Source organism: Carcharhinus amblyrhynchos, chromosome 6, assembly GCF_965287045.1.
Source record: "Carcharhinus amblyrhynchos chromosome 6, sCarAmb.v2.hapA, whole genome shotgun sequence".
NCBI lineage: Eukaryota > Metazoa > Chordata > Chondrichthyes > Carcharhiniformes > Carcharhinidae > Carcharhinus > Carcharhinus amblyrhynchos.
In genome coordinates, this window is record NC_137329.1 from 81189147 (window position 1) to 81213848 (window position 24702).

Genomic DNA, 24702 nt, shown 5'->3' on the forward strand with positions numbered 1-24702 from the left:
TGTGACGATCTTCCGTGCTGAGGACAAGGCCGAACCACCCTCGCAGCCTCTATTTAATTAGTGCCACCATGCTTGGGGGTTCTGCCTTAGAGAGGATTGCCACGTTCATAATTTTGCCCTGTCTGGAAATACTCAATGTGCAGACTACGACGATAGAAATGATTCGCTTCTTTTCATGATAACTGCAAGTCAATCAGGTTTCACAGCCATTCAAGGTCTCAAAAAGCAGATCAGATTACATAGGTAAAAACCAATAACTTAATGCAAACAGACCTTCAATCCCCCTTTCATTGAACTCTGAAAGCTGTTATTTTTCATGATCTCTCATGAGAAACCTTATCAACTGTCTCTGGAAGTCCATGTAAATAACACCCATTGACAGTTCTCTTTCCACTCTATAAGTTGCATCCTCAGAAAGTCAATTAATTAGCCAGACATGACCCACCCTTTGCAAATCCATGCTGACTTTCCCTGACTCCTATTCAAACACACAGTCAGCTTCTCTAGCCCTGATGATCGATCCGATTAACTTCCTTACAACTGGTGCTAAACTGATAGGCCTGCAGTTTCCTGGCTCTCCTTTAATATTAGAAGTATATTTTGCAGTTTTCTAATCCGCATGCACTATTTCCATGAACTTTGTGAAGTTATGACCAGTGCATTGGTACTTCCCTGAGCAACCTTTAATAGCCTGGGTGGAAATTGACTTGTAAAGAGATTTGTCGCTTTGATACTCAAAGCTTTCACTATTAGCATGATTTTTACTTCTCTTAAATCAACTAAGTTTCTCTCCCTCTAATAAATCCTTTGAGGCAGAAGTCTCTTCATCAAAATCTCTTTATTTTCAAGTCTGACAACAGCATACAGAATGCTTTCAGTTAGCAGTCTACACTAGGAGTGCCAGAGGGACTGACACTCCTGGTTAAGTACAAAGCAACAGGCTCCCTGATTGGCTCATCAACTGGCCAGTTCATATTCTAACAGGCCCACTTTAAAATGCCTGATTAAAGTTGTTATGTTCCCCTTGTCTTCTTTTGAGGCTCCCTTGTACATTTGGTATTTTGTCTTTCTCTATGGTGAAAACAGATAAAAGATATTTGTCTAGCAACTCTGTCATTTGTTCATTATCCATTCCTTTAATGGTCCTACATGTTGTCCTTCATTGTTCCCCATAGTCCATTTATTTAAAAAAAACTTGTTGCTGGCTTTAACATCCATTGCAGCCTTTCTCCATGTTTACTTTTTGCATCTTTTTCAATCTGGTTTGTAACTTTTCATGGTTTTTATAGCTTTCCTTTTTCTGTTCCATTTTTCTTCCACTTGTATCTGTTGTTACATTTAGCTTGATGCTGATTACTTAAGAGTCATAGAGCTATAAAGCGTGGAAACACACCCTTTGGCCCAACTCCCCTTCGGCCCAACTCTGCAACTGGTGAATCTGTAGACTGATTGCCGTGGAGGCGAGGTCATTGGGTGTCTTTAAGACAGAGATAGGTTCTTGATCAATAAGAGGGATCGAGGGTTACAGGGAGAAGGCAGGAGAATGGGAATGGGAATCATATCAGCCATGATTGAATGGCGGAGCAGACTTGATGGGCCGAATGGCCTGATTCTGCTCCTATATCTTATGGTCTATGGTCTTATGATCCATGCTGACCATGTTTCCTAAATTGAGCTATTCTCATTTCCCTGCGTTTGGCCCACGTCTCACAAAATCTTTCCCATCCATGTATCTATCTAAATGCCTTTTAAATATTGTAATTGCACCCGCCTCTACCATCTCTCCTGAGATACTTTTACATTTTAGGGGTATGTATCTGTTTCGTGTTGTGCCAAACATTTCTTTGAATTCTATTTGCTGCTGTTGTTTTAACCATGTTCAGTCCAATTTACTGACCAATTTGGATTCATCCCTTGAGTTCTAAGAGTATGAGCCAATCTCCTTACAAATAGTGAAATAGAGTTGATAGTTATCCCACGATCAGGAATTTCTGCTCTAATCACTGCCTGTCGCCACATCATTTCACCTTTTGTGCGGCTTCTCTTCATAACGCAGCTTAAATTGATATTTTAAAAATCTTTTTAAGTCAAAAGCATAGATTGCTTATAAATCAGTCAAATTTCCCGTGAACTTTTAACGTATTTAAATTTATTCAGAAAGCTAATGTGCTTAAAATTTCTGTGAATTAAGATTTAATAAGCTCCCTATATCATTAAACTGTAAGTGTTCATGAGGTTTTGGAAACTGCTCGTATAAAAGAGCTTTTCCCTAGATTGCATCCGCTTCTGTCATCTTAAATCTCTGGCCTTTTCTTACCAAACCTTCAGCCGTTGGAAGCAGCTACACTTCATTTACTCTATTTAAACCCTTCGTAATATTACACACCTCCATCAAATCTCATCTTGCCCTTCTCTCTGTTAACCCCAGATCCTCCAGTCTGTCTGTGTAATTGTAATTGCTTCTCTCTGGAAACATTCTAGTAGTTGATTTGTTCTCTTGTCTCTCCTTCCTGAATTGTGATGCTGGAATTGGACTCGGTACTCCAGCTGGGGCCAAACTTAATGTTTTATATAGATTCAGCAGATCTTCCTGGCTTTTGCTCTCTATCCCTCTTTTTATAAAGGTCAGTTATCCCAAATCAGTTATTAATTGTTTTTCTAAACTAGCCAATGATTTAAGCACAAGCACCACCAGGTCTCTTTCTTTTTGCACCCCTTTAAAATTGCACCATTTACCTTGTATTACTTCTCCTCTTGACCAAATATATATCACCTCACCCCTTCCTGCATTGATTTTGAGATGCCATTTGTCTGCCTATTCTACTAATATATCCATATTCTTTTGAAGTCTGTTGTCATCTTCTTCACTCTCCACTTCCAGGTTTGTGTCATCTGCAGTTTTTCCTGTGTCATTCATTTCCAAGTCAAGTCGAGCAGTAAAGCCTTAGATTACAGGATGATGTAGATGGGCTGGTCAGATGGGCAGAACAGTGACAAATGGAATTTAACACTGTAAAGTGCGAGGTGATGCATTTTAGGAGGATTAACAAAGGCAAGGAAACACACATTGTGTAGTAGGGTGCTAGGAAGTACAGAGGACCAGGAGTATCTTGGGGTGCATGTTCAAAGATCCCTGAATGCAGCAGGACAGGTAGAAAAGGTAGTTAAGATGGCATTTGGGATACTGCCTTTATTAGTTGAAATACAAAATATAAGAGCAGGGAGCTTATAGCTGTATGAGGTGCTCATTAGGCCACAGGTAGAGTACTATTTGCAGTTTTGGTCACCACACTAAAGGAAGGATGTGATTGCACAAGGAAGGATGCAGAGGAGATTCACAAGGATGTTGCCTGGACTGGAGCGTTTCAGCTGTGACGAGAGGCTGGTTAGGCTGGAGTTTGTTTTGCTCAGAGCAGAGAAAGCTGAGGGGGGGTGGGGCCTCATCAAGGTGCACAAAATTAGGAGGGACAAAGAATAGATAGGAAGAACCTTTTCCCCTTGGTTGAGAGGGTTAATAACAAAGGGGCATAGATTTAAGGTAAGTGGCTGGGGATCTAGAGGGGATTTGAGGAAGACATTTTTTACCCAAAAGGTGGTCGGAATCTGGAACTCACTATACATCAGCAACATAGCCATTCACCATTACACACTCTTTCCAATGCTTCAACCAGTTTTGTATCTATACAGTTTGTTGCTTATAAAAAATAGCTGCACTTCATATGCAATTCATTGACTGGTTTGCTATTCAGTATGAGGATGTGAAGAGTGCTGAATAAATACATAACTGGGAGTTCATTCTTTGTTTGGTCAAAAAGCTCGCCCCATCTTTCTCTCCCCTGTCTCGCATTTCCTGTCCAGAATGTAAATCATTAGTGCCATTTAAATTGCTCAAACCCTCCAGTTACATCGTGAATTAAAATATACTGAAATTTAAGCAGCTCTCAATGTATTACAAAGTGCATAAATAGTTGTAAATTCATGTAGTGTGGAGACATTGAAGATTTCCTACTTTGGTGCAAATGTTTTTGCTGAATGTTTGTTAAATATAGCTGCTTAATACAGGTTTTATAGATAATTGGAAATGAACCTGACAGCTGTAACATAACACAGTTCTTCCTTTTTGCTTTTCTTAGAATCAACTGCACAACAGTCCGTGTCCAACCTAGCAACCATCAACACCTTTATTTTTGGAAAGCTGGTGATTGACTGTGAACATGCTCTGAAACAAGGGGTAAGATACTGGATTAAATGAATGTGTCAACTGAAAGCTTATAAAAATCAGGAAAGATTTACCAGGCTGGGAGTCTTGAAGAAAAGGCTGAGAAGCTTATGGAAGAGGTTGATAGGAAGACAAAGTGATGGTGTAGGAGAAGGAGGGGAAGAGGGAGGGTGGGGGGTGGGGAAGGTACCAAACTAGTAGCTACATATATCAGTTATCACACTAAATCCAATCAGGAATTCATCAGAGACTTACTTACCCACAAAGTGGTCAGAATGTGGGTCTTGCTGTCACAGAAGAGTAGTTGAGGCAAATAATATTTAAAGGGAAGCTAGATAAACACATTAACAGGAAAGGAATAGTTTATATTGATGGGATTAGAGAGAGAGGCGATTAAGCAGGGGCATGCAGAGCATCAGCACTAACATAGGCCAATTAACTGGGTGGCCTGTTTCTACACTGCAAGCTTTGTATAATTTTTTTGTCAAATGAAAAGTCGTTTATTTGGGATGGAGATTTCATTGCATTGTGGCAAAATCAAACAGGGCTTTGTTCCCCCTGGTGAATGGGCAATAGGTCTGCCAAATTCAATCTTTGAGAGTGAGATTTGTCTTTTTGAGGCATCATGATCTTTGATTTGAGCCGGCTAAACTATCTGTCTCACTCTCAGGTTGTAAATTTTCATCCGACTGTTTCTCTGATGTTGATAGCTTTGTTCACCAGTTTGACCGTTCCACGTACCACTGTAACCTGCCAAGTTTTTTGCCGAATTTAAAAGTGCATGCTGGACTGTCAGAGAGATGGGTTCATGCAGGGAAATGCCATGGAGTTACATTTGAAAATGTCAAATCAGATTGCAGAATAACATGAGTGCACTAAAGTCTATAGTGAGAGATTTTTCTCTCCATTTCTGTGTTTAAATTGAACCTTGGATTAGTGGGCAGTGCTCAAATCCATTGGCCAGAATTCTACCACCTCGCCCGCCATGGAATTGGAGTGGGGTGAGGCTCCAACAGTGGCCTTGGGCAGTCTTGTCTGTGTGAGGCTCTAAAATCCTGCCCATTGTGTCAGAAATCTACAACAAGTAGAAATCTGTCAGGACAGAAAAGAATTGTCACTCAACCACCAATTTGACTTGTGAAACCCTTTTTGTCATAACTGCCTCTGACAATGTTGTAATTCTTCAGACCTTTTTCAGAAATTTTTGACTGTTCAGATTTCTGTGCGACTTTTGTTGAGAAACTTACAAAGGGTTCAAGGTCCACACTGTTGGCTGAATAGTAAAATAGATCGTTTGTTCATGAAATAGTGTTTCGGTGACACCAGGCCTCGATATGAAAACCCTGAAGTCTTGGAACATTGAAAGGGTTAATAATTTTTCCAGGGAAATGTTGCTGGAAATATCCCTTTCCCCTACGTCTTCCCTTCACGTGGTTCTGAAGCTTTGCTACTCGAGGCAGTGCAAAAGTCTGTCTTTGTTCCCACCCACCCCGGATCATAACATGACTTCACTCATGAAATACTGTTGTCCATAACTCCCTTAACTTTGTTTGGGTCGCTCAACTTGTGGTTCTGGCAGCCTTGACACATAACCCTTCCAACTACTGAGTAGTAAATAAGAACATAAGAAATAGGAGCAGGAGTAGGCCATTCAGCCCTTCGAGGCTGCCCCGCCATCCAGTAAGATCATGGCTGATCTGAAGTGGATCAGTTCCACTTTTCCGCTTTCTCCCCATAACCCTTAATTAAAAATATACTCACCCATCTTGGAGGCGTGTCTTGCTGTTGGAATCCAGTGAGTCACCCTGCTTCGCAGTGCCAATTTCTGTCGGAGTTTTTCAGAGACCTATGTATTTTGCTGGCTTCGTGCAGGAGATTTCTCTTTATTAATACAGCTTAGCAAATGCAAAGAACTTGCCGATTTCAGTAATTCTGTATTGAAGATGTACTTTATTGCCCAGACCTGGTTCCACCATGGAGTAGAGTATTTTGAGACAGCTCAAGTTACTGTAATTACATTATCAAGATGTTATGCAATTACACTTTTTCAGACCACCTACTCTGTCCATCTTAATAGGATAGACCAATCATGTAAATATGGATATTTACGTTGGCCAATGACATCCTACTTTCTGAAAGTACGAGAATTAATTGTCCTGTAGAATCCAGAAGCTTCTATCCACTTGTTTCTAAGCAACTTCAATTACTTAGGTTATAAAGTTCAAAGGTACTTTACCCACTGTCTCTCAATTACGTTTGTTGTAGAATTCAAAAGTTCTCCTTCTTGCTGGCTGCCGAGCATTTCTTATCAGTAGAAATTGAATTGCTCCATTCATATTAATGTCTGGGAACTTGTAACCTATACTGATTAAAAGCTGTGCTCTGTGGCTGTATTGTTCTTAAAGAATGTGGTTCATCTCACTTACTATCCCATTATGCCTTGGGGCAGTCTGTATTTGGCCAATGTGTACAGAATATTTCAAAAATACATATTTAAAATCTCTAACAGTTGTATGTGTTTCTATGCAACCGTACCTCTGTATTTTCAGGTACTTTATACTTTTTCTGTACTATATTTTTTAAATTAATCTATCCCAATTTATTAGGCTTTTAGTATAAGGTTACCCAAAATTCCTCTAACAGGCTGAATAGCTTCTTTCTGTAGGTTAAAGTTCTGTAATCATGCTCATCATCTCCAGCTCATTCATATTACTCAGGAGGTGAATTTTCATGTTGGGGTTCATAATACTGTCCCTTTCCTGTCATGTCTAGTATTGGAGGCTGTGTTGAGTGGGGCAGACTATAACCCAACAGTACTCCAAGATGATTATTTATCATATATACCTCAACAAAGTGCAATTTTCCTACCTAGAAAGTTGAAATAGTTGATTCAGTAAGTGGTGCTTTTGTAGTTGGAATAAATGGTGATGGAAAATAGTTTGTGCTCTTTGCCAAGTATAAACAGCTGCCTGGTTAAACATGAATGGTAAATGTAGTGGGGCCACACTTTTTAATTATTTACATGAACTTACTACCACATGCTTTTATAAAAATATATCATTAGACAACAGTTGTCTGTCTGAGTTACTGAGAGAGAATTTTCTTTTGTGAGCAGGGTGAAATATAGAATGGGGCCATGTTCCATCACTTAGATCCATCCCTCTAAAGGGGTGCATTTGAATAATAGTTATGTTGGTGGACTTGTGGGCTTGAACACAGTTCAGATCATATTTGAATGCAAGCACAAATCACACGATGGCTGTTTAAGGATTTTAGTTCAGTTTAAAACAAAATTCAGAAAATAAAAAGCAGATATCGTTAAATTTGATCTTGAAGCAATAGGTTGGCACAGTGTCACAGTGGTTAAGAATGTTGCCTCATTTCTCCAGGGTCCCAGCTTTGATTCTTGCTTTGGGTAACTGCGTGGAGTTTGTCGTTCTCCCTGTGTCTGCATGGGTTTCCTCTAGGTACCCCAGTTTCCTCCCACACTCCAAAGATGCAGGTTAGGTGGATTAGCCATGGTAACTGCCCATGAGTATCCAAAGATGTGTAGGTTGGATGGATTAGCAGTGATAAATGCGTGGAGTTATGGGGATAGGGTGAGGGACTGGGCGTCAGTCTACTGGAGAGTCAGTGCAGACTCAGTTGGCCTCATGGCCTCCTTCTGCACAATCAGGATTCTATTGTTCAATGGTTGAATTGGATTGTTGTGAAAATGCAATTGATTCATCTAATGCCCCTTAGGCCAGATTTAGGTATTCTTCCCTATGTGTGACTCCAATCACACATCAGTGTGGGTGAATCTTAATTGTCCGCTGAATTAACCCAGCAAGCCACTTCATTTGTTTCAAGTCAAAGGTCACTTTCTTAGGACAACTTGAGATGGGCAATATATTTGGTATATTCCCCACATCAATATATTCTGGCCTTGCCAACACCTGAGAATGCGTTTAAAAAAGTGATGAGTGCAATCGTAAATTGACATACATCTATCACAAACCTGTTTTTAATACCCAAACAAAAGGGACAATGAAGGAATTAACTGTTTTGATAAGTTAGGCATACATTTGTAAAATAACTCATTATTTGTGTTTGAGCTGTTCAAGATTCACCCATTGGAAAGAGAAAACACTTCACTTTGCAGGAGTTTGTCCCCTTCCATTGTGAAATAAATTTTATCTTTAATGGCTATACCTGAAGTATCCGAATAATTTATCACTTTCAAGTCTCTGAAAGTTACAGACTTGTAATATATTCTGATCGTTTAGGTTGTAAATAATTCATTGTGGGGGACATTCTTTCAACTTGGTGATTCTGTTACGATCGTTAACACTTTGGCGCACATATCACCTTGTTCAGTGTGTATAATATTCACTGACAAAAGCCAGTGTATGGGATTTGAGTAGTTGCTCACTGTTAGATTTCCAGTCGTTATAAATCAGGACTGTACGGTTGGCTGAGTTAGCTGAGAAACAGTTGGGAGGGTCTCAGTTGTCCCAGCGATGGTGGATAAAGTGAGCATGGATTGTACCATGGATGGCTTTGCATTGACTCCAGTGGGTGTGGATCTTAGGTGAGGATAAGATTGGGCTCAGCTCTTGGTGCCCTGCCCAAAAGAGTAGCCTGCTGGCACTTTGTGATTCACCAACAAAGTGTGTTAATTATGGCCAGGATGCTCAGAAGCAATTGTGATGTAGGAAAATTTTAAAATTACTTCATTGTCCTCAAATGTTTAACCTGCATTTGCTTAAATGATGACTTTTATAAGTTCTGAGTACTATTTGACTTAAATTCCAATTTTGGTCATTGGAAACTTTAATCAAACAACAGGAGCTAGTTTGAAGAAACTATAATGTTATAAATTTCAATACTTTTCAGAGCAGGGCAGCAATTTTACAGGCATATTACAATTCTTGCTTTCTGGTTCATCTTTGGGCATAGGTTAACACTCGCCCCCTGTTGCTTCTGTTTCCCTTTTGACAGCGGGCTCTGCAATCTTCAGTTTCAAGCCCAAAGCGCTGCATTTTCCAGGGTGCCACTTTAAAATTTCCAGGCACCACTTTAAAATAACAATTACTCAACTCTTTTTTGTTGCTGGCTGGTTAATTCAGTTAGTTGGAGTGCGGTGCTAATAATACCAAGTTGTGGGTTTGATCCCCATACTGGCCAGATGCGATTATCTGTGCTTGTACAATCCTAGCTCCTATCAGGCTCGGTGCATGCCTTGGTCAGTGAAAGCTGCTGTTCATTAACCTTTTTTTTAGGTTTTTAATTTTTTGCTTGACTTTTTGATTTGAAACAAACATGTACTGAAACATATTCCTATGACCCAAGTCTCCAGCTTGTTAGGCAGTTTTGGCCACAATGTTATCATTTTTAGCTGGCCTCGAGATGTCTTTCCAAGCTACAACCTACAACCTGATCAATAATTTATTGCATTCCGATGGGTCTGAACAGTCAAGGCAATTCCTAATTTTCTGTCCATGTGGTGCATGAACAGTTTCTGAGTGGTTTCTTGAGGTTGATGGACATCTATTGATGTTATTTTCTATACTGCCTTTACTGGCCCTCTAAGCTGTCAATTACTCATGGGACCATCCCTCGCATTTCGGTGCTTCTGTCACTTTTATGACTTCTTGCTAAGGCAAAATAATGTTTTATGATATTTTAGTTCTCTGTTTGTTTAGGATAGGGGAAGTGTGCTGTCATATCCTTACGAATGGTACCTTGAGCTTATTGTCTCAGATTTTACTTAATTGGTGCAAGTTCCTTGTTAAATCAGACCTTGTCAGCGATTCTTTGTTTTTACAAGACAATTGCTTGCCGCTGTTTTTCACTCTGTTGTTACGTGCTGAAAGACATGCTGGTTAAGTGCATTGGCGATGCTAAATTCTCCCTCAATATACCCAAACAGGCATGGTGACTAAGGGGATTTTCACAGTAACTTCATTGGCTGTATTAATGTAAGCCTACTTGTGACACTAATAAAATAAACTTGAAACTTTGGTTTAGTTTTACTTGTAATGAGTTACTTTGCTTCTCAAACAAAGGATGGAGTGGTAAAGTTGCTTATAACCTTAAAACTATGTGAACCTAATATAGATGATTGCAAAGTGGGTAGTACTGAAAAATGATAAGAGTATGTATAGAATACAAGTGCATAGGCATAATTGGTGTTTGAAGTCTCCTTTCTTTTGGTTTTATAACTTTCTGCTAAGGCAACGGGGCATTGCAATAGGTCATTACGATGGTTTCAATGGAGTTTTATTTGATGTAAGACAGCATGTGATGTCTGGGAAAATGGATTCGTTGGTCTAGATGTCTAATTGATCAATAGGTATCAGTATGTCTTCATTAAAACAGGCGCTCTTCAATGTGTTTTGTGAGAGAACTGTTTTGCTGTGGCACATTTTTGTTGTATCTGTCAGTGTTAGGTATAAGTCGATTTGAAATACAGAATAACTTACAACAATTACAGAAATTACACAAAGGTTTATTGGAAATACATGTGAAATCAGTACTTGAAAGTCATTGGTGTATTAAATATAACATGACACATTCAAATTCCTAAGTTGTGAAAATTTAAAAAACTATAGATTTCAGAAGCTAATTACGTAATTTAATTCTAAATTTACAAAATCAAAGGTGGGTCCCTCCCGTGAAGGAAACTGATTTCCTATTTTAAACGTCACAAGTGAAACTGTACTAATTTAATGCACAAGGCTGAATGTTTTAACACCTGCTTTTTCTTTGCCCAATAGGCCTTTGAATTTAGAGAATGCAGTTGATAGTTCTTAATTGCTAGTGAGGTTGATGTCCCGGATCGGAACTGTTCAGCCGTGACATCTTGCTTCACTGGTTTTTTCCTCCTTGTCAAGTGTCATGGTGATGCTAACAAAGACCAAGTCATGTGATGAGCTATAGTGTCCTAGTAGTGCTTAGCATTGCTGCCTCATAGTGCCAAGGACCCGGATTCAATTGTAGGCTTGGGTCATTGTCTCAGCGGAGTTTGCGCATTCTTCCCATGTCTGTGTGGGTTTCTTCCGCGTGCTCCAGTTATCTCCCACAGTCCAAATGACGTGCAGGTTAGGTGCATTGGCCATTGGCCTAACAGTGCTGGAATCTGGCGACTAGGGGACTTTCACAACTTTACTGCAGTGTTGATGTAAGCCTACTTGTGACACTAATAAATAAACTTTAAGGCGAGGTTCAAGATTGTCACTCAGAATGGGGAAGTGATATTCCATTAGGATCAAGCTGGGATCACTGTTGTTCACCATTTACGTAAAAATTTGGAGTTGGGAATCAGAGGTACAATTTGAAAATTTGAGCCCTGATACTACAAAGGAAGAATAGAGGAAAACATTAATAAACTTGCAGAATGGATGGGTGAATGGCAAAGGAACCTCAATATAGATAAATTTGAGATGGTACATTTTGATAGAAAGAATAAGACATTCCTATACGCTTTAGAAAATAAAAATCTAAATGGATTGTGGAACAGCAGGATTGGGATTCACAGGTACATAAATCAATAAAAAAAAGTACCTCAGTTCAAACAGACCACTAAAAACAGAGCAAGCAAAATATTAAGGTTAATCTCTAGAGGAATGGAATTGAAAAGCAGGAAGGCTATGTTAGACTTGTTTCGAACCTTGGTTAGACTGCACTTGGAGTACCGTGAACACTTGTGGATGGGATTTTATGGCCTCTCTCAGGCGAGATTGTAAAATCCCACCCAAGGTCGACAAAGATTTCCTTTCTGGGAACCTCACCCACTCTGAAATTGGGTGGTAGAGTTTCGGCAATGGCCTGTGTGCAGTTTTGGGCGCCGCACCTGCGCAAGGATATTTTGGCCCTGGAGGGAGTGCAGAGGAGGTTTACTAGGCTGATACCGGAGTTGAGGGGATTGAGCTATGAGGAGAGGCTGAATAAACTAGGCTTGTACTCGTTAGAGTTTAGAAGAATGAGGGGAGATCTCATTGAGACGTATAAGATGATGAATGGGATGGATAGGATAGAGGTGGAGAGACTCTTCCCGCTCAAAAAAGACAGTAGGACTAGGGGGCACAGCCTCAAGATAAAGGGGAGGCGGTTTAGAACGGAGTTGAGGAGGAACTTCTTCACTCAAAGGGTGGTAAATCTCTGGAATTCTCTGCCCGTTGAAGTGGTGGAGGCTGCCTCGCTAAATATTTTTAAGAAGCGGGTTGATGGGTTCTTGATAAGAGAGGGGATTAAGGGTTATGGGGAGAGGGCGGGAAAGTGGAACTGAGCTACAACAGATCAGCCATGATCTTATTGAATGGCGGGGCAGGCTCGAAGGGCTAGATGGCCTACTCCTGCTCCTATTTCTTATGTTCTTATGTTCTTTGGACCGCAGAAAGTGCAGAAAGGATTTACTGGAATGACACCAGAACTTGAAGTTTTACCTACCAGGGAAAATTTAATAGGCTCTTTTCTGTAGAAAAGAGAAGATTGATGTCTAACCTGATAGATGTCTTTAAAGATTATGAGGTGGTTTGATAGGGCAGGTGTAGAGGTGTTTCCACTTATGGGTGAGGTCAGAACAAGAGCCATAAACATAAGCCAGTCATTCATGAATTAAACAAAGCATGGGGAGAACCGACTTTACCCAGGCAATGGTTGAGAATGTAGAACTTGCAAACATAAGGAGGAGCTGAGGTAAGTAGAATGGGTGCAGCGTTAAGGTTGATTGGCTATGCTAAATTGCCCCTTAGTATCAGGGAGATTAGCAGTGTGCATATGTGGGGTTATGGGGATAGTGCTTGGGTGGACTGTTGGGGCAGACTTGATGGGCCAAATGGCCTCCTTCTGCACAATAGGGATTCTATGATTCTAGGTGCATTAAAGGGGTTGCTAAATAAAGGAGAAAGGAGCGATAATGAGGTTAAAGAAGTAGGATCGGAAGCAACCTGTGTGGAGAACGAACACTAACAAAGTTATATCGGGCAGTTGGTGTCTCTTTCTCTCTCCCTGCTGTGAATAGTTGGGCACTGGGGGGCAGAATATGTCAATTTTAGACAGGATGGGGTCAATCTTAATGTAATCGCTTTCATTTGGTGGGTGGTAGGTAGCTGGAGTAAGAAAAGTGAAGAATTGAATTGGACAATGATGGAACGATAATTCAAGTTTTCCTTTTCAAAATGAAACTTGCAGAATTCCTCCAGAAATATTTGTCAGGAACTAGTTCATTGTGTCATTCTAATTGTTTCAATCTAATTTAAGAATGATCTCTTTCTCTTCGAATTCCCTCCTTGTACCTCTGCAGGATACAGTAGTGCTTACCAAGTTCCAAGTGAGCACCTCCCCAAGTGCTAGTAAGGATGGGAGGCATGCTCTCCAACTTGAACTTTCGGAAGAGACAGGAGCAACAGTGTATGTAAGTAAAGCAACAATCAATCTTTTTCCGTACAAATTAGATTAGGGCCGCTGATATAACTTTCTTTGAAAATGCTGGAAATCCTTAATAGTAAAGGGGGAAATGGAAACGTACTAGATTCTGACGGGGCTTGGAAGTGACATTTGGTTGGATACTCAAAATCAAAACCCTGGTGTCATTGGAATCTTGAGGGGACATGGTGCAAGTTATTTTGTTCGTGAAGTGAGCTGACTGGGCAGGATGCATAATCAGTTCGTAATCTTAGGTAATGATACCGATGGTGCCGTTTGAGATCAGAGGCTGCAGCGGGGAAGCATGCTGAATTAGCGTCAGTAGCTGTGAATAATAGAAGAACCGTGAGTATTATTGATAGAGTATGTTTCCCTCCAATCAGAAGATCATAAAATATTTATGAATGAGGAGGTTACTTGGCTCATTTTAATTCACCCTTCCAGGATGTCCTTCAACCAGCATTGTAAGATATGATTTTCTTGTGAACATGGTTTTTTTTTTGCTTCCACTGCTGTGCTTCCATGTGTTGGTCACTTTTTGTGTTAAGACCTTGCTAACATTAATCTGAAAATTGCTTTTTATTAGCTTGGAACTGAGCCTCCTGTCCTTTTCCCCCAACTTAATTTAATGTTATTTTCTGGATTTGCCTTTTTCAGATCCTTACCTATCTAGAATGATCCCATAAGGTCTTCATGTTGCTACTGTCAAGGCCAAAAAGCCTAAGTTTCTAGACTTTTGTCACTACCGATCAACACTGGAGTTTTTTTTCTACACAACTCCCAATGTTTAATTCTTTCCCTTCAGTGGCTAGAACTGGGCACTAAAGAGATGAAGACATGAGCATGACTCAATTTGGCACGGCTTCCTTGGACTTGCAGTCTTAAGTTCTGGGTAATTGATTCCAATGTTCCCTTCAGTCAGATAAATGTTGTTGTCTTTATCCAACTGAGGGTTGATGTGGAAAACCAAAACAATGGAACTTCCTTTATCTCTCCGTGTTGCTGCACAGTCAACCCTTTGGACAATGGATGAAACCACAGCAGAATGAAACAATTTTTTGCCAAAATAATTCACAATGTAGTAATATAGTGTTCTTCCCCACAAACCACTTATTTGTCAGCCCAAGAATCCTATCAAAATATTGCACATCCCTTTTGAAGGGCTATATAATGCTCACACGTCTATAAAATGCCCAGTGCCATTGTTCTGCTTGAAAAATCAGAATTATTTCATTCTTACTGCTGCATTTTTAAAAAGAGTAGTTAATATTTTCTTGCAGTTTCCTATTTACGGGCAGACTTGCTCTCCTATAAATCTGTACACAACTGTCCCTAGTTCACTAGTTTTTAATTTATAAAATTGACAAGCATATCATTGAAAGAAAGATACAAGAGCTTTAACTGTTAGTTATTTTCTTTGAGACATATGATGCATGTTTGCAGTTTAGTTACTGATGCAGCGGAACTACTTGATTGGCTTTAAAACTGCTTATACACACATCAAAAATGTTCCGCAAGAAATTTGTATCAAGCTACTTATCAGAAGAGGTTGAATTCATTTAGGTGGTGACAAATGAGCCCTGAACTGTGTTGTATCTGAAGTATTTTCTACAGTTCTGATCTTGGCTGCGTTATTGGATAGAAGTTGGCTATATTATTAACTTGATTGTGCAGTATATCATTTTTATCATAATTGCATCAGAAGCTGCCAGTTAATGTGCATGTAATTTGATTTCAGCCACTAGTTTCAGACTGCGTGTCCTTAATTTTGGAGTGTACATGATCTTTTGTGCGTTAACATTTTCTTCTTGTAAGGTGTTTAAGATGGGCTAGAACCTCCTTGGTCATCTCACTGTTATTTGTAAAAAAAAACTTGCCCAACAACTGTCAAAATTTCTTGCTGACAGATAGGACATTCTACACCATCCAGGGGTTATGTATGTGCTGTCACTTTATTACTAATCTCTGTCATCTTTTACTATGATTTGCAATTTTTCATTTGGACACGCACCAGCCAAGGTGTTCCAATTGGGTACTAAAAGTAAGATTTATTAGGGTAGAGTGAAAATTCTGATTTTCTACTTTGACGAGGGTTGGATTTCGAGTGCTCCATTGTAAATGTGACAGCCACCTTATTCCCTCATTTGCACCCCCACCCTCCACCACATGCATGCAACACATATGCAAATAATACATTGAATGCAAGGCGTGTGCAACATAACACCTGCACAACGCTGCATCCCACGCAACGCAATGCAATGTACTACACCCAACGCAATGCAACACACATTTCAAACAACTAAATTAATCATTAATCTTCTGTCATGTCATTTTGTCTCCGTGCAGTGGAACCTTCAGCTGGCACAATTTGAGGTCACTGTGGTTTGTTGGGACACTGCCATTAACAAGCAAATTTGCTCAGATTCAGTCAATTAAATGGAATTGTCGAAGTTCCTCTTCATCATTACAAAAGCCAAGGCCACTAATTTAGGGTTTTGAACAGCAAATATATTTCTGTAACAGCTTTATTGTGAAAGAAGGTTGTAAGGCACTTAATTGAGGCATGAGCACCGAGCCAAAAAGAGGAAATTAAGAAGAGTGATTTTTATTAGAAATATGTCTATCTCCTTTTTAAAACCATTCAATGATTCAGATTCTACTGCACTGTGGGGCAGCAAGTTCCGCAAGTTCCACAAATTCACCACCCCCTGTGAGAAGTAGTTCCTCCTCATCTCAGTTTTAAATCCACCGCCTCTCAACTTATACTAGTGACCTCTTGCTCTAGATTGCCCCATTAGAGGAAACATTTGGTCTGCATTTATTTTATGAATTCCTTTTAAAATTTTATATATCTTGATCAAATTCCCTTTTATCCTTCAAATCTCCAGCAATTACAAGCCAAAACTGTTTAATCTTGCCTCAAACATCAACCCCTTCATCCTCGGAATCAATATGGTGAACCTCCTCTGAACTGCCTCCAATGCCACCATATCCTTCCTCAAACAAGGAGTCCAAAACGGGACTCAATACTCCAGATGTGGTCTCACCAACATTTGCGACAACACTTCTCTACTTTTTATACTCCAGTCCCTTTGCAATAAATGCCAATATCCCATTTGCCTTTTTTATCATATGCATACTGATTTTCTGTGATCCATGAACAAAGACTCCCAGATTGCTCTGCCCGGACACGTTTTGAATCTACTTTTCATTTAGATAATTTGCCTTTCTATTTTTTCTGCCAAAATGGATAATCTCACACTTATCCACATTAAACTCAGTCTGCCAAATTTTGGCCCATTCTCCCAACACAGCTATATTTGTCTATAAAATCCTTACATCCTCTTCACTGCCTGCCTTCCCACCTAATTTAGTGCATCCGCAAATTTTGCGATGTTACATTCTGTGCCTGCTTGCAGATAGATTGTAAACAGTTGAGATCTGAGAACTGACCCCTGCGGCGCCCTGCTAGTTACATTTTGCCAGCCAGAGAAGAACCCATTTGTCCCGACCCTCTGCTTTTGGTCAGTTAGCCAATCCTCGGTCCAATCTAGTACCCTACCCCCAATCCCCTACAATCTCACCTTCTGGATCAACCTTTTATGTGGCACTTTTCACGGGAACATCACGAACTGCAATCCCCAAAGCACCAGCTAAAACTCTGGGATTCCTTGGACTAACTTGATGTATTCATTCCCCAGAGGAGTGAACCTGTGTTCTGGCAATTCCAATGCCCAGTGAGGTGGGGCAATCAATGGGGCCTAATTAGAAATGGACAGGCTTCTCAAACAAATTCCCCCAAACTCTGGGGGAAGTCCCAACTCTCCATCTAATAAAAGCAGTATTTAAAATAAATCAGTCACCATAATGGGTAGTCTCGATGTTGGCTGTTTTTAAATAAAGGTGCTCAGTGGCTTAGCCAAAGAGTTTGTGTTCATATCCAATTATTGAAGCTAAACAGCATTTCCAATGTGCTTTGCGATTATAAACCCCAATCATTGTGATCACTCTTTCCCACACATGGCTGTTGGGCAATTTCTGCATTAAGTATACCAGAAGACTCCCACCTTAAAGTAGAATTCAAGATCCTAGATGTACCCTGAGCTTAATTAATAACTCGCTGATTTCCTTTGGACTGGCAAAAGAGTGAAAGATTGAGAAAATAAAAGATTGAGAAAACAACTACACTGTCTGATCTGCAAGGCTAATTCGTTCACTATAATATGAAATAAAGTAACTGGTGAAGCCTTTCCTAATTGATGCAAATCATCATATTCCAATTGGATTATTTATTCAAGTAATTCTAAACTATCCTCAGCTAATAAAAGCAAAATAGTGCAGATGCTGGAAACTGAAACCAAAAGAGAAAATGCTGGAAAATCTCAACAGGTCTGACAGCATTTGTAAAGAGAGAAAAGAGCTTTGACAAAGGCTCATCCGGACTCAATACGTCAGCTCTTTTCTGTCCTTACAGATGCTGCCAGACCTGATGAGACTTTCCAGCATTTTCTCTTTTGGTAACTATCCTCAGCTGTTCATTTTCATTGGTGCATATGGCAGACTTTAATTGCTATATTTTCAAAATCTTTGGAAGTACTTGAATGCCATTCTGCATGCAGTGGAACTCAGACTCACTGTCCCTATATATTCACTGTAGGAAGTATGTGATAACATTAGAGAGGGTACAGAGGAGGATTTGATTTGATTTGATTTATTATTGTCACATGTATTAACATGCAGTGAAAAGTAGTGTTTCTTCTGCGCTATACAGACTAAAACATACCGTTCATAGAGAAGAAAACGATGCAGAATATAGTGTTACAGTCATGCTAGGGTGTAGAGAAAGATCAATTTAATGCAGGGCAGGTCCATTCAAAAGTCTGACAGCAGCAGGGAAGAAGCTGTTCTTGAGTCGGAGGTACATGACCTCAGACTTTTGTATCTTTTTCCTGAAGGAAGAAGGTGGAAGAGAGAATATCCGAGGTGCGTGGGATTCTTAATGATAGTGACTGCTTTGCCCAGGCATCAGGAAGTGTAGACAGAGTCAATGGATGGGAGGCTGGTTTGTGTGATGGATTGGGTTATGTTCATGACCTTTTGTAGTTTCTTGGGCAGAGCAGGAGCCATACCAAGCTGTGATACAACCAGAAAGAATGCTTTCAATGTGCATTTGTAAAAATTACTGAGAATCGTAGCTGACGTGCCAAATTTTCTTGGTCTTCTGAGAAAGTAGAGGCATTGGTGGGCTTTCTTAACTACAGTGTTGGGATGGGGAAGCCAGGACAGGTTGTTGGTGATCTGGACATTTAAAAACATGTAGACAGGCCATGTTCTCCTTTACGCTTCCTGAAGTTGATGACAATCTCCTTCATTTTGTTGACAGTGAGGGAGTTGCCGTACCAGTTCACCAGATTCTCTATCTCATTTCTGTACTCTATCTCGTCATTGTTTGAGATCCGACCCATTACGATGGTGTCATCAGCAAACTTGAAAATCGAATTGGAGAGGAATTTGGTCGCATAGTCATAGGGGGCTGAGAACACAGCCTTGTGGGACACCGGTGTTGAGGATTATTGTGAAGGAGGTGTTGTTGCCTATTCTTATTGATTGTGGTCTGTGAGTTAGGAAGTTCAGGATCCAGTCGCAGAGAGAGGTGCCAAGGCCCAGGCCACAGAGTTTGGAGATGAGTTTCATGGGAGTAATAGCATTGAAGGCTCAGCTGTGGTCAGTTAATAGGAGTCTGACGTAGGTGTCCTTGTTATCTAGGTATTCCAGGGTTGAGTGCAGGGCCAGGGGAATGGCGTCTGCTGTGGACCTGTTGCGGCAGTAGGCAAACTGGAGTGGACCCACGTAGTCTGGGAGGCTGGAATTGCTTCGTGCCACAACTAACCTTTTGAAGCACTTCATTATGATGGATTCACCAGGTTCACGAGGATGTTGACTGGGATGGAGCCATTTGAGCCATTAGGAAAGACTAGATAGGCTTGGATTGTTTACCTCTGAGCAGAGAAACTAAGAGGAGATGTGATTGAGGGGTATGGGCAGGGTGGGTAGGAGGCAGCTACTCCCCTTGGCTGAGGGAACAGTCATGAGGAGTCATAGTTTTAGAGTAAGGGACAGGCAATTCAGAGGGGATTTGAGAAAAAATATTTTCACTCAGAGGGTTGTGGGAATCTGGAATGCCTGGCCTGGGAAGGTAGTCGAGGCTGGGGAACCTTACAATCTTTAAAAAATGTTTGGATGAGCAGTTGACACACCATAATGTTCAAGAATATGGGACAATTGCAGGAAAATGTGATTAGTATGCCTTTAGTGGGAGATAGTAAGTTTTTAAGCTTACTTATTAGTATCATAAGTCGGCTTACATTAACACTGCAATGACGTTACTGTGAAAATACCCGTGTCACCACACTCTGGGTACATTGAGGGAGAATTTAGCAAGGCCAATGCACGTAACCAGTACGTCTTTCGAACTGTGGGAGGAAACCAGAATACCTGGAGGAAACCCAAGCAGACATGAGGAGAATTTGCAAACTCCACACAGTTACCCAAGCCAGGAATTGAACCCAGGTCCCTGGCGCATTTGACATGCAGATTCCAAACCAGGAAGTATTAAACATGAAATATAAATTAGATTTAAATGATCTTTGCAAAGCAACGTAGCAATTAGGTTTTCTCCATTATAATGCTGCGTAGTGATAAATTCAGTGTTCTCTTGAAGGCAAATTTCAAACCAAAGTTTATCAGCAGCAAAATTAGAGGAAAGTAAAATACGCTCGATGTTGGAGATCTGATTTATAATTGAAAAATTCTGGATATGTTCCGCACATCAGGCAGTGTCTGTGGAGAGAGAGAAACAGAATTAACATTTCGGATCGGGAATCTATTGCCAAAACTGGAAAATGATTCCAGATCCAGCATGTTTGAAGTGAGAACAGAGGGATGGTAAACTGGGAAGGAAAAGAAAGAGAAAAAAGGTAGGTCAGTGTAGTGTGGAAGGTGAGAATGACAGAAGGGCTGATGGTAGAAGGCAAAAAAAGATGGTAATGACACAAGTAAAGAAACAAAAGATGGATCTACAGAAGATGTAAATGGCAACAGCAGAATCGTTATGAGAAGCTGTTGTCTGGAGGAAATAGGAACAATGGTTCTGATCTAAATGGGGAGAGACTTCCCAGTGCAGAGGGATCTAAGTGTCCTCATTTATGAGGCACAGAAAATTAGCATGCAGGTACAGCAGACAATAAAGAAACTGGATGGAATGTTAGCATTTATAGGTGAAGGAATAGAATATAAATGTAAGGAAGTATTGTTGCAACTATACAAAGCATTGGTGAGATCACATCTGGAGTATTATGCACAGTTTTGGTCCCCTTATTTGAGGAAAGATTTAGCGACATTAGAGGCAGTTCAGAGGAGGTTCACTAGATTGATTCCAAAGATGAGGGGTTTGTCATACAAAGAGAGATTGAACAGTTTAGGCCTATACTGTTTGGAATTTAGAAGAATGAGGGGAGATCAAATTGAGGCATACAAGATAATAAGAGGTATGGATAAAGTAGATGTGGTGCAGATGCTTTCTCCTGTGGGGCATTCTGGGACAAGAAGTCATAGCCTTAAGATAAGGGGTAGCCAATTTAAAAAAGAGTTGAGGAGAAGCTACTTTGAATCTGTGGAATTTGCTACCCTAAAGTGCGGTGGATGCTGGAACAGTGAGTAAATTTAAGGAGGAGTTAGACAGATTTTTAATTGGTTATGGGGAGATGACAGGAAAATGGGGTTGAGGAGCATATCAGCCATGATCTAATGGAGGAGTGGATTCGATGGGCTGAGCGGCTTAATTCTGCTCCTATATCTTACGAACTTATGCATTATAATTTGACAGTTAATCTATAGGGTTAAGTGTCTAATTAGAATGAAAGGAAATCTTGTTATGCACATACCTGGCATTTGACGTACACCACAGACCAAATTTAATCAGACACTTCCTGATTACCTTTGACTAACAGATTGCTTCAGTGTTGAAAGTTGATTGGCCCTACTCTCTAGCCCTGGTAAATTATTATCATTGGGTTGGTGTTGATTATTCCTGTTGGAGAAAACTATGACATTTTTTGTTATATGCGTTCTTGCTTTAAATGTCTGAACAGCAAGTTTCAGAATCATCTTGTTGTTTTTTCTCTAAAAATGCTATGGTGCCAAACCTGAAAAACTGTGCGCAGCTTGGTTTTATATTTAACAAGAAACTCTCAACAATATTTTAAGCGCCGTATTCATATTGTTGGAGTAATTTTTTTACCAACCTTTCAAACATTTTTGAGATGAATCCTCATGCCTGAATGATTAATTATTATCGCCTTCAGACTAATGAAGTATCATCAGAAAAGAGGCAAAATAGTAATACGTTTGGACACTCCATTATTAACAAGATCATTTGAAAAGCAAAGCAAACCAAGCACCAGGATTCATTTCAGAAGAAATAGATAGAATTGAAAAAACATGCAAGTTGTATGATACAGAACCATGGGTTGAAGACACTGTGCACATTTTTGGCCTACGCTGAGGAAGCTGCATAAAAAAAAAATTTAAAGGATGATCCCAGAACCAAGAGGTTATACCCATCAAGAAAGACTGAGGGTCTTTTCTATAGAAAAGGGATCCTTCCCTAAAAGAGGTGACCTAATAGTGCCCTTTAAAATTGTGAACAGATATGATAAGGTAGACATGGAGCAAATGTTTCTGCTCGAGGGCTGGGGGAGTCCAGAATAATAAATATTGTCCCTAATAAATCCAGTAGGGAATTCAGGAGAAACATGTTTACCCAAAGACAAATAAGATTGTGAGAATTGCTACCACAAGCAGTACTTCAACTAAACAGCATGGATAGTTTCAGAGGACACTGAGTAAGTAGATGATGAAGGAAGGAATAGAACGATATGCTGATGGGGTTAGATGCAATAGGGACAAAGCACTTGTGCAGCATAAAAACGCCTATAGCAAGTTAGTTGGGCTAATTGCGCTGCCTCGTAAATTCCATGTAATTATTTAACTCAATTTTTTATATTTCCAGTTCTAACATGAATGATCTTGTTTCCATTTATGTCAATGATAGACATTTGGTCCAGATCCTTTTGAAATGCTTCTGGTCTTTCTTAGATACTTTACCTTACTGATATACTGTGCTATCATTAATAATGTTTGTCCTCTGGATTCAGTCTGTGAAGAGTGTGAACAACGGTTGTAGAAGTATCTGAAATCATTGTGAATAATATGGAATTATTCTACGTGGAATTAACTTTACAGCTTTACTGTGTGATTAGTGATGAAGAGAAACCAGACGTAGTATTTTTTTTTCTTTTAGGCATATGCCAAATCAGTGAAAGAATCAACAGCATTGAATATTGTTCACTCCCCGATCATTCAAAGGCCTAAGGTAATTTTGTATATTTGTTCTCTTGAGATATCAGATATATTGATTAGTCAAAAACGTAAACTGCCAGTTTAAAAGATCATGCTGGGATTCCAAGAACACACTTGTACTTATATATACTAATGCCTTTTATTACCTTCAGGACGTTACAAAACACCTTGCAGCTAATGAAGCACTTCTGAAATGCAGCCACTGTTGTACTCAAGGAGGAAACTTTTAACTTGTACAAAATGGTTTTAAAAGCCAACTCTTCCTGTTTTGTTTCCATGGAAACTAGTTCAGTTAAATGAACGAAGATCAAACTGTACACGTGAAGCAACTGGAATGTGCCCAAAGGGGGGGAACTTTAATAGTGAAATCACCCCATTATTCTAACTGTTTTAAATACACTTTTGTTCAGTTCTTGCATAATTTCTGGCATTCTAGCCATTTGAAAAAACATTTCACGAAGTGCATTTAGGGCGCATTAACTTGTCTGAGATAGTGAGCGGATAAATACCTCACAGGTCTCTTTATAGTCACTGAAAAAGCGAGATGAAGGTCTACAGCCAAACTGAATGACTGTAGCAGCTATTACTCATAAAATTGCAAAGAAATTACAGCACAGAAACAGGCCTTCAGCTCAGCCATTCAACACTGATGGTAATGCTCCACATGAGCCTCTTCCACCCTACAAACAGCAAATGCTTCGTAATTAAAGATACAAGAGGCAAATAACTTGGAGATCAACGCGTAATAAAGTAACATAAAATTGGTAATAAGAAGTGAGATGCAATGTAAAATATCAAGTTAGTGCAATTCTAAAAGCACTCAGCTGTAATGGTTTTAACAAGACCCACAAGGTGGATCTGTTAGCGTATGAACTCCCTGATTGAGGCAGTTAACTCTGCTCAATCTGGGAGCCCTGCAGAGATATATAATGTGGAGTGTCTGGGTTACCAGTATTCAGTGTGTGTACTCTGGGAAGTACCTCTCTGAGTATTACTAACTATTGTAAATGAAGCTGGATTTGGTGAAGGGCCACTGGCCTCATGGGAGATATTTCATCTGCCATTATCCCTTTCCCAAGCACTGATTTTTGAGGTTATTTAGAAAGAGAAATTATTTGAAGACACTCAGGAAATCAAAAGGTTAATGCTGAAGATTAAGAGTGGTACCATCGCAGGTAAGAAATGGTGGCTGGTAATTTCACTTATGAGAGACCTTGAAGGAACACGATCTCTTCACTTTCATCAATAGCAGAACAGAGATTAATGTGTAAGCATTGTAGTGTTAGGTCCTCAAAAGAGTACATTGTGTAGAAAGCTGCTGTAGGCTAAGTGTGATCATCATCAGTAGGTTGGATATACGCTGGCAAATGAGTAAAGGGGGTCACTAATAAAGAACAGTAATGGAGTTAGAGTGAGAATTGAGCCCTGAAAACCCATTATTTGATGGAAGCACTGTCAGAGAATCAGCTATCAGCTGTTGCACAGATAAAGCACTCCTCTCTGGAATCCTGAATACCCCAGCATTGGCAGAAGGCCCCGTTACAGTAACTTCCTTCAGGATCTCTGGGGACCACAAAAGAATCAGGAAAAGAAGTGTGCTGTTCATCATGTGTTCAGCCAGACCATTAAATTGGTGAATAATCTCCAAAGAT

General features: G+C 40.0%; 1 protein-coding gene across 1 annotated transcript in view; it reads left to right on the forward strand.

The window, feature by feature from the left end:
* Nucleotides 1-24702, forward strand: part of pot1 (protection of telomeres 1 homolog) — a 333590-nt gene that overhangs the window by 76969 nt on the left and 231919 nt on the right. The window contains exons 4-6 of the mRNA XM_080190783.1: nucleotides 4134-4231; nucleotides 13509-13619; nucleotides 22992-23063. Of these exons, the coding sequence (XP_080046909.1) occupies nucleotides 4134-4231; nucleotides 13509-13619; nucleotides 22992-23063 (281 nt within the window). The remainder of the gene's footprint in view (nucleotides 1-4133; nucleotides 4232-13508; nucleotides 13620-22991; nucleotides 23064-24702) is intronic.